Source organism: Capra hircus, chromosome 1 (assembly GCF_001704415.2).
Source record: "Capra hircus breed San Clemente chromosome 1, ASM170441v1, whole genome shotgun sequence".
NCBI lineage: Eukaryota > Metazoa > Chordata > Mammalia > Artiodactyla > Bovidae > Capra > Capra hircus.
The window spans coordinates 83,281,242-83,291,370 of NC_030808.1; the positions used below are offsets into that span (position 1 = coordinate 83,281,242).

At 43.8% G+C, this 10,129-nt stretch overlaps 1 protein-coding gene across 1 annotated transcript in view; it reads left to right on the forward strand.

Moving 5' to 3' along the window:
* The window catches only part of KLHL6 (kelch like family member 6), a 56,701-nt gene extending 48,473 nt beyond the window's left edge, over positions 1-8,228 (forward strand). Inside the window, exons 5-7 of the mRNA XM_005675211.3 lie at positions 1,637-1,839; positions 2,826-3,039; positions 4,283-8,228. Of these exons, the coding sequence (XP_005675268.1) occupies positions 1,637-1,839; positions 2,826-3,039; positions 4,283-4,584 (719 nt within the window). The 3' untranslated portion in view covers positions 4,585-8,228. The remainder of the gene's footprint in view (positions 1-1,636; positions 1,840-2,825; positions 3,040-4,282) is intronic.

Below are 10,129 nucleotides of genomic sequence, written 5' to 3' on the forward strand. Positions count from 1 at the left end.
AACTTGGGGAGGACTGACATCTTTGCAATAACTTGTCTTCTCATCTGTGTACACGATATGCCTGCCCAGTTAATCAGATCTTCTTTTACATCCTGAAGTAAAAATTGTAGGTTTTCTCCTCCTTTTAATAACATTTGCATACATTTTTTTGAAAGTGTATAGTATTTTATAATTTTGGATACTACCTGAATGGGATCAATATCACAGTGTTTTGAATAGAGAACTCCAAAAGGTGCACAATCCCACTCCCCAAGAATGGTTAAACTATACGAACAAAAAGCTCACAGAAGAGGAAGAAGCTCAATCTCCCTAGTAGCAGGGAAAAACCAAACTAGGACATCATTTTTCTCTATCAGGATGTAAAGCAAAACAAACCAACCAAAAAAACCCTCCTGATATCTGCTGTGGGTGGGGTATGAGGAAAGGTCAACCAGGACAGCTTTAAAGGCTCTTTGGCAGAACCTGTGAAAATTAAGGTGGGCAAGCCCCTGACCTAGGAATCCCACCTCGGGGTTCCACCCTTGAGAAACACTCATGACACAGAGCGTCACCAGTGATACTCAATTCCACACTAGTGCACAGTTGAAAGTCTGAAAACTACATCTTTTAAGTATTAATAATTAGTAGTACTCTGTGCTGATGGGAAAAAGGAAATACAAAGTCATTAAAATATTTTATTAAAATCACCAAAAAGTCAGTTCTCTTTTGTCTTGCTCTCTCTCCCTAACTGAAATTTGTATTTTCTGTTTATTGAGTTGTTTTGAAATTTTTTTTTTACCAGCTCATCACTCTGTTGTGAGCATCTCATTCAGTTCCAACAGAAATAATTTCAAAGTAGGAGAAACTTCACTTATGTTTTTATATCGATCAGAGATATGAACCAAAGAATTTTCTAAGATTTCATGGTGATTTCTCCAGGCTTGTATTTGTTTAAATATTAATAAATAAGCAAACATAGAACTTCAGCTCCTTTCTATTTTGATGCTGGTCAAGGCCGTACCGGGCTTTCCAGGTGGCTCAGTGATAAAGAATCCATTTGCGATGCTGGAGATGCAAGAGACATGGGTTAGATCCTTGGGTTGGGAAGTCCCCTGGAGTAGGAAATGGTAACCCACTCCAGGACACTTGCCTGGAGAATCACATGGACAGAGGAACCTGGTGGGCTGCAGTCCATGGGGTCGCAGAGTCAGATATGACTGAGTGACTGAGCACATAAGGAAGGCCCTACTATCCCACCCACAATCGTCCAACCTCACCTGTCCTGCCTGACCTCTTGCTCCTCAGCCATACAAGCACTGAGTGCAGGCTCCTGCTGGTGCCCACTCGCCTAGGCAGACCTGGGTACCACTTCCCTGAAACCTTATCTGGACTTAGCTCATGTAGCCTCTTCTCCGAACTCTCGCAGCACAGAGGTGACACATGGCACAGCCTTACACTGTGTCTCCCTGTTTCCCTGTGTTGGCTCTGTCTCCCCAACCACACCGCACACATCTTCATGAATTTTTTTGCCTGGTGGGGTGGAGTGAGGGTTGGTGTTGCTTTGGGGAGGTAACACTTACAGGCTTGTGGGAAATTATGGGAGAAGCTGTATTGTTACACATCCAGTGGTTTCTTAAATGCTGTATATGTCTTTCAGGTGGTAAAGAAACACAGCATGATGTTTGGAAATACAATTCTTCAATAAACAAATGGATTCAAATTGAGTATTTGAACATAGGCCGCTGGAGACACAAGATGGTGGTGCTGGGGGGCAAGGTCTACGTGCTTGGAGGTTTCGATGGCTTGCAGAGAATCAACAACGTGGAGACCTACGACCCTTTCCACAACTGCTGGTCAGAGGTATAGATTATTTCTATGAGTGATGCTGTATGGTTGCTTCAAGACTTAAAAAAAAAAAAAAAGGTATCTTCCAACATAGGTATATGGCTTTCTGATCTTTCTCCTTCCACTGAGAATATTTTTGGTGCTACCATCGATTCAGCATTTCTGGTCAGATCACAGAAATGACCTTCTTCCAGGTGGGGGAACTCTGTGTGAGTACCTGTCCTATCCTGGCCAGTACCTCAGATGTGGAGTGCAGGCTTGATCCTATCTTGGTCTGTATGTCTTGGTCTAGAACCTCTGTCTCCTAGGACACCATATGCCCTTGACTTCTCCACACTGGGCACACAGGGATCCCTTGACCACACTGTTGAAACCCAGAGTCATCTGGTCAGCCCTTATTCATGTGCCTATAATGATGAACCATGTGTACGTCTTCATATAAGACTTTAGCAATACAATCTCAGGTACATATCATACTCAAGAAAAGGCAAAGCTTTGTTCATCAATGGGCATAAAGTTTCAGTTATGTAAAATGAACCAGCTCTGGAGATCTGCCTATAGATAACACCTGGAACCCTTATACCAGCAATTCTTCCTAACTATAAGTGCTAAGGACAGTGCCTGGGACATAGTAGGCACTCAGTAAATATTTTTTGAATGAAGGAGCACATGAATAAATATGAATATACATTTTTGAGAAAGCAATCTCCTCCAACATGGGCTGGTTTCATCTCGTATACACTTATTACTGTCTACACCCCACCTCCGCTGAGAGCTGGACTCTCAGGGAGAAATAGACTAGAAACCAGAGCCAGGAGGGAGGGTGGGAAATGTATGCTTTGATCTTCTCTGTATCTCAAGGGAGTCAAGCCCACAGGCCTTGTGATTTTAGGCTAAGGATGCTCGGCCTTGTGTTCCCTGACTCCTGTGTCCTGTGAACCACCGCAACAATCTGGGCAGTGTGACTGAGAGCTTCTCCTGGTGCCTCTGTGCCCCTGCAGGCTGCGCCCCTCCTGATCCACGTGAGTTCCTTCGCAGCTACCAGTCATAAGAAGAAGCTCTATGTGATTGGGGGAGGACCCAATGGGAAACTGGCGACGGACAAGACTCAGTGTTACGATCCTTCAACCAATAAATGGAATTTAAAGTCGGCCATGCCAGTAGAGGCTAAATGCATCAATGCAGTGAGTTTCCGGGACCGTATCTATGTAGTTGGTAAGTGAGCAAATGGCATGATGTGGGTGGGGCTGAAAAGGAAAAGAAGATGGGATTGGTCCAGGCCTTGGTGGAATTTATCTTTCAGTCCCGGAGACAGAAATAGCCCACATTTAGGAGACAGGCAGAGCAGATAGACAATGGGGCCCTGGGAAGGGGAAAGCCAGAAGTTGCTATGGGAACAAAGTGTGTTGTAAGCATTAGCAATTGCACAGAAACTGAATATGCACAGTATAAGTGCCCAGTAAATGGCAGCTACCATTATTTCTTACCTTGTGTTCATGGGAATTTTATTCTCCCACTTGCTTGAGGGCTCTAAAAGGTTGCATTTAGCAGGAAGGAGAGCCTGACCAGCCAGACCACAGTGGGCATGTAATTGTTAAGGATGATAGATCTCAACCCTGACTACTCATTATGGAGTTTTTTTTTTTACAAAAACATGGGTACCTGGGGCTTGTCCAGACCAATGTCAGAATGAGGAGGATACTGGCCACAGTGCCAGGTGTTTTTAACGTGAAGGTGATTTTAAAGTACAGCCAGGGTTGAGAACTACTGATTAAGGAAATAACAAAAATAAATAACTTCAGCAAGTAAGCGCTAACCAGAGAAGGCTTCCTGAATGCAAAATATGGGAACAGATTAAGGCAAAAATCCCTTTTCTCCCTTGCTTCAGGTTTCCTGTGTTTTTACTGGTCAGACTCATGACTCTGCCTCAAAGGTCTGATCTCAAGATGGGTTACTAGAGCTGGTGTTCCCCGTCATGCTCAGTTTAGAGATGCCCCCACTTTTAGTCACTGTCATGTATATCAATACTTCTATGTACCAGGCTTTCCGCCAGGTGCTTTATGTGCCTGATCCCTCTGTTTTCTCATAACCACCATGGTCTTGGTGTTCCTGGTTACAGATCCCGAAGTGGCAGAGCCGGGTTTATGAGCCAGGCCTGCCTGATGCACCACCTGGTATTTCCTCCAGGAAGCAGTTTTAGGGTACATTTTAGCAGTCACGGGAAGTCAGGCGTCCTTTAGAACCTGATTAGCACCCGGCTGCAAAGTTTCAAGGGCTGTGACCTATTTCCAGCATGAGACTTCCCGCCCCTAGTTACCCATTCTGGCTTTCTTGAGAGCCATGAATTTGCTCTTTCTTTTGGCAAGGTGGTAGACTTGACCTAACCAGTAGTAGTTTAGTAGTTAATGGGGAAGAAAACCAGAAAAACAGTGAAACGCTCACGGAGTTTCCTCTTCAGGAGGGGCCATGAGAGCGCTGTACGCCTACAGCCCCCTGGAGGACAGCTGGTGCCTGGTGACCCAGCTCAGCCACGAGAGGGCCAGCTGCGGCATCGCGCCCTGCAACAACCGGCTCTACATCACTGGGGGGCGAGACGAGAAGAACGAGGTCATCGCCACGGTGCTGTGCTGGGACCCCGAGGCCCAGAAACTGACGGAGGAATGCGTCCTGCCCCGGGGAGTGTCCCACCACGGCAGCGTCACCATCAGGAAGTCGTACACCCATATTCGGAGGATCGTGCCTGGAGCTGTGTCGGTCTGATCCCGGGCGCGCCGAGGGCGGAGTCACGCGGAGAGCCCGCCTCCCTCAGCCCTGCCCTGCGATCCTGCTTCGGACACCAGCGAGGCTGGACCGAGGGCTCACCGCGGCGCCCCCTGGAGGCTCCTCGGAAGTCACAGCTTTGGGACACTTGCGACCAGCCAGGAATGTTTGCGAGACCTACCTCAGGAGGAAAGAAGAGTACTTAACATGGAGAAGGAAATGGCAACCCACTCCAGTACTCTTGCCTGGAAAATTCCATGGACGAAGGAGCCTAGTCCATGGGGTTGCAAAGAGTCGGACACGACTGAGCGACTTCACTTAGCATGTAAGATACACCTGCCCCTGCCAGGTTCTATACCAGGCACTTTTGTACACCAATGCTTTTTACTTTCCTTATGACCTGATTACTGGATATTAAAACTCCCATTTGACAGGTGAGGAAACCGAGCTTAAGAGAGGCTAAGTGCTTGGCCTTGGCCTAGGTCAGTCAGATTCTAAGTAGCTAAACCAGTAGTTTAAACCCAGGTCTTTCCATCTCGAAGTCAGCGTAGGTTCTGTCTGGCCGTCTATCCCAGAGCAGGAAAACACAAAGCAAAACAGCTCATCTTTTGGTCTGACAGGTTAGCTGGAGGATTCACTCAGCAAAGCAGGGAAATAAAGGGTTTTTTCTTCTTCTTTCTTCTTCTTTTCCTTATATTTAAACCACATGGGATCTTTGGTGTGGTAACCTTGGGCCTGTTGTCAAGAGTGTATCATAGGTTGTTCCATCTGACAGTTCTGCGGAGATGGGTCTGGGAAGACCTGCTTGCTCTGGAACATGTAAAAAACTTTTGTCTTCCTCATCAAAAACCTCTATCTTTTATGATCACAGGAGGCCCACTGTAGCCTGGAACTGTCACTGCCGGACAGAATTGTACCTTCAGCACAGCCCAGTGCCCTAGCCTTTTAATGTCCAACAGTTGTATTACAATGTAGAAAGATTTTTCCAGAGAGTCAGAATACTGTTTTGTTTCTTGTTTGTTTGTTTTATGTAAACATTCTTACACTGCTGGCCTCTGAGGAAGGACTGGCTCTTGACAGTATACATTCTAATTTTTAGACAGTGATTTGGGTCCATGTCCCTGTGACTCCACCTGCCTGGAAGCTTCATTTTCAGGATCCTTTTAATCCCTCCTATTTGGTTTTTGGATCAGGTTGGCACAGTTTTGACTTAAAGAACAGAGTCTGTTCTTTACTGTCAGAGATAGAGCTTTCAAATGAGCTCACTGGAAATTCATTCTAATCCCGGAGTTGGGGAAACAGATTAAGATATCCTGTTTCAGATGCTGTACTTAAAAAGCAACAATAATGGTAACAACATAGTAACTACATTACCTAATGTCCTTTATTTTCATCATATGATTTCAAATCTCTTTATAGAGTTTTATTTCATGTCAGATGTGCCATTTTGTGCTTGTACATCAGCAGTTTGGGAAGACAGAGGTATTAGAGTTGATAGTGAATTTAACTTTCATAGAAAAGTTTGGTTAGAAGAAGCTACAGCTCAAAGCAGATAAAACAGACTCGGAAAATTACAACTGAAAATTCTATTTATGCATAGATCATTGAGGATAAATATAAATGCATGTTGATGTTTGAGAAGCTCTGTGTCTCAGAGTCAGGTATGACACTTTAGCTCCCTGCTGTGAAAATTGAGGTGGGAAAATACAAACATATTTGTGGAAATTTAGAACACATACCTCATTTACCCATGAATACTGATAACCTTAATGAAGCTCTCAACTGAAACAATTTAAACTACTTCAATTCAGCAAACATTCCTAGAAATTGTTATGTTTGGCAAGCCTTGGGGACTCCAAAAAGCAAGACAAATTTCCACTCTAGAAACATTCAATAAGCAGGTAAATGGGCCACTTGTCAACATTATAATTTTTCTTTTCATCAAGCTAGAGAAAAGGAGATGTACATGAAGTTATGAGGTCGCATTCAGGTCTTTCTTGCCTGTCCAAGTGATCTCCTTGGGAAGCTGTGCTCTTAGATCAATGATGCAGCCATTGTTTACATGTTTGTCTTTCCTTGGGATTACCTTCAGAAACCACTTATGAGCTCTGGGAGGAATCAGTTGTATTTCAAAGACAATTTCAGGATGAAATTTCAAAGTTCAATGACAGCATCATGGGCAACACAGAGAGCCTCCCCTCAGAAAGAATGTGTTCCTTGTCCTGGTTGTCCTTTGATGAGAGCAATTGGCAAATTTTGAGCCCAAATTTTCAACAGGTCAAACTTATGCTGGGAAACTGAGGATTTAGGATCTCTGTGTTATAAACCTGGCTGTCAATAATGGGTTGGCAGACAGATACACCTACTAAGAAGATCCAGATTTCCACACTTGAAGCTGTCAGTCTGTAACTTTTAGGGATATAAAAAAAGTTCAGGTCATTTTGGGGAAACTCTGTATCTCATCAGGATTTAAATTTCTAGGCCCTTGCTAGGGATGGAAGCTCTTAAAATCTAATTTCCGTTCTTAGATGAAAAAACAAAAACCTAGTTCACAGGAAATTAACTGTCATAAGCCATACTGCCAGCAGGGGGACGAGGCAGGTTGGTGCTAGGTGAGTCAGACGCAGAAGGCCCTAGGATTCAGACAGAATGTCCTGGCACAGCCTACTGGATCTTGAGTCAGGTCCCATGAGTGGATAGAGAACCCTTGACTGGAAGGAGGAGGATGAGGTAGGAGGAGGAGGAAGTCAGGTTTGAACACAAGTCTAGAAAATGATGCCAGGGGCCCTGGAGTTTGGGAGCATGACTCCATTCTCAAGAAGGCGGAGAGGAGCATAAGGAACCCACTGCTTAGAAGTGAGGCAAAGTTAGAGCAGGACTAGCAGTAAGACCTGTTTGCTGTGGGGCCTCTGGGCTGCTTGGCTAGGTCTCTTTATCTTGCTGGACCAAGAGAGAAAGGCCCAGAGGCTCTGATGAGGTGGAATCTGTCAGAGAGGTTAAAGGGCCCCAATTGCCAAGGCTGATCTGAAATGGGTAGGGAGCTAAGCTCACCCAAACATCAACAGATTAATATTCTCTTCTTAGCTTTCATCACATTCTACATGCATTGGCCTCAGGAAACACCCACACCCACACACACACAGAGCTCTTGAACTCAAAGAAGCTGTGCTCTCAGGGAAGTGCAAATATTTTGCTTATAGCTGTGAAAATAGAGCTTTGCTATTTATGAAAGTCCTTGAGGTACTGTTGTTATTTACTTATCCTACTTGATTTTGAAAAAGAACAATACTCAGTAAAATTTTCAAAGTGAGTAAACACCACTGGAATTTCTTATGTAAAGTCCTAACTTGGGATTGCAAAAGCCTTTTTCTCCTTCGTATCTGATCTGGGTGTTGTATGAGATCTCCTCATTTGAGGAGTCAACTTTCATGGAAATCTGTAAATATCTCAAACGTGGCTACTGCAAAACTAATTTTGACAGGTCAGATTTTCATATTTTTAGATAAAAATATTAACAAAATCCTTAGTTAACCAAATCCTTCAAGCATTTTGGTTACATGAAGTTGTATTTTTGTTTTTTAAGTGATCAAACTAAAGATACCATTTATGGGTAAAAATCAAATAAAGTTTTTATTTATTCAGTATGTATGGAGTGTGAATGGAGTAAATAAGAATATTTTATATACAATTACTAGCTGAATTTTTTTTTGGTTGATATGAATAAGCAGTATCTGAATAGAAATTAATTTAGGAGGGGAAATTTGGAATGTTTCAGTTGATTCCAGGGGGCTTAGATAAACTCACATGCTAAAATTAATCAGATTTGGTTTACAGAATGGCAAAAGTAGACAGCTTTTCCCTCCTTAGTGCCTCATTGCCTCTGGGAGCCAGTGTTTACCAATCTGTGTGAGTTTACAAACTGTGTGACTCTCATCCTGTCTGACTTGAAGCCTTTCTGCAGGAGGCCTCCCTCTAGGTTTCTGGTCTAACTTCTCAGCCCTGCCTCCACCAATATCTCTGTGTAGTCTCCGAAGCTTTAACCAACCTTTGTGCTTCTCAAAAATGAGAACGTGAAACTGGGAATATGAACCAGAGAGCTGTGACTCTCGAGCACTGGAAAACTTGTCATCATTTAGTTTCTTTTGGATTTCAATACAAAGATGCTATGCAATCGGAAAGGAAAACCTAGGGCTTTAAAGAAATGTGCAGCCACATGAATGGCATTAGACCATTCTTTCTGAGCCTCCTTAGAGACAGAAGTTCTCACTTCTCAGTCTTATGGATTCTGAGTGGAAAACCTTGGGAAACACAGTCCCATTCCATGGGTTGTACGTGTTTTGGAGTCAATCCTGGGCCATGGATCCAAGAGGCAGTTCACCAGCTGAAAGTCAAAATGGGGTTTTGACCATAACTTCACCACCGAACCTTCCAATTTTTCTACTGATCTAATTGGTAATCTGATGCCTGGGCAGCTTGGCCAGGGCCTGGCATCTGCCCAGCTCTCTTTGCCTTGTCTTTATGCTCCTGGTGCTCTGCTGGTATGTGACCTCCGATGGACCAGCCTCCTTTTCACTGGAGATGTGGGCTGTATGTAAGATCTCAGTCCCCATCCCCTCTTCCAGTGGGCTCATGCCACATTTTCTCTTTCTGTATGCTGTCACATTCAGGACTCTTGGTGATGGGGACTAATTTGGGTCAGGTCTCGCCCACCCCCAGACTGCCCAGGCTGCCTGATTACTAATCACTCTGGTTTTCACTCCCACATTTGTTTCTGACACCTGGGGATTTTCCTTTTCTCCTTACCTGCTCAGCTTTCTCCTTTGTTATTGATTCCTGAATGACATTTATGACCTTGATAGCCATGCATGCCCCATCCCTGATAGTCTGCCCGGTGGGTCACAAGTCACACCAAGTCACACTTGAAAAATACAAGGGTGGAGGGTGCAGGACTGGACAGAGACAGAGCGGGGAATGGAGGTTGCAAACCTTAGTTTAACACTTGCAGCAGAAACCAGAGGGAAAAACCTGACTGCACAAAGAAACCCATGAGTCCGACCTTAGACAAACAGAATTTTTGTGGGTGAAATTCTATTCTCTCACAATAAAAATAGTAATAGGAGCATTTATTGAGTAATTTCCCAGAAATATGGATGAGTCATAAATAGTTTGGGGACAGTGACAAATTTGTCTAGGTAGGAATGCTGGATTTTTAATTATCAAACTGCATCCTAGTAGAATGTTACATTCCCAGAAAAGGTCACTATAGGAGCCTGAAAGAAAAACAATACATTACACATTGTTCTGGCTGAGACTTAGACATTAGTAAGGAGTGAGTCTTTGTGAAACTGTGCAACAAATATTGATTGAGTAATTAATTTGTGCCAGACAGGATTCTAGGTACTAGGGCTCCGCATCCAGGAACAAAACAAAAGTCCCTGCTCTCATGAGCTAACATTCCAGAGAAGAATGTTATAAAAACAAACAAGTATACAATACAATGTCAAGTAATAATAGATGCTTGAAAAGGAGTAAAGCAGGGTTTGGG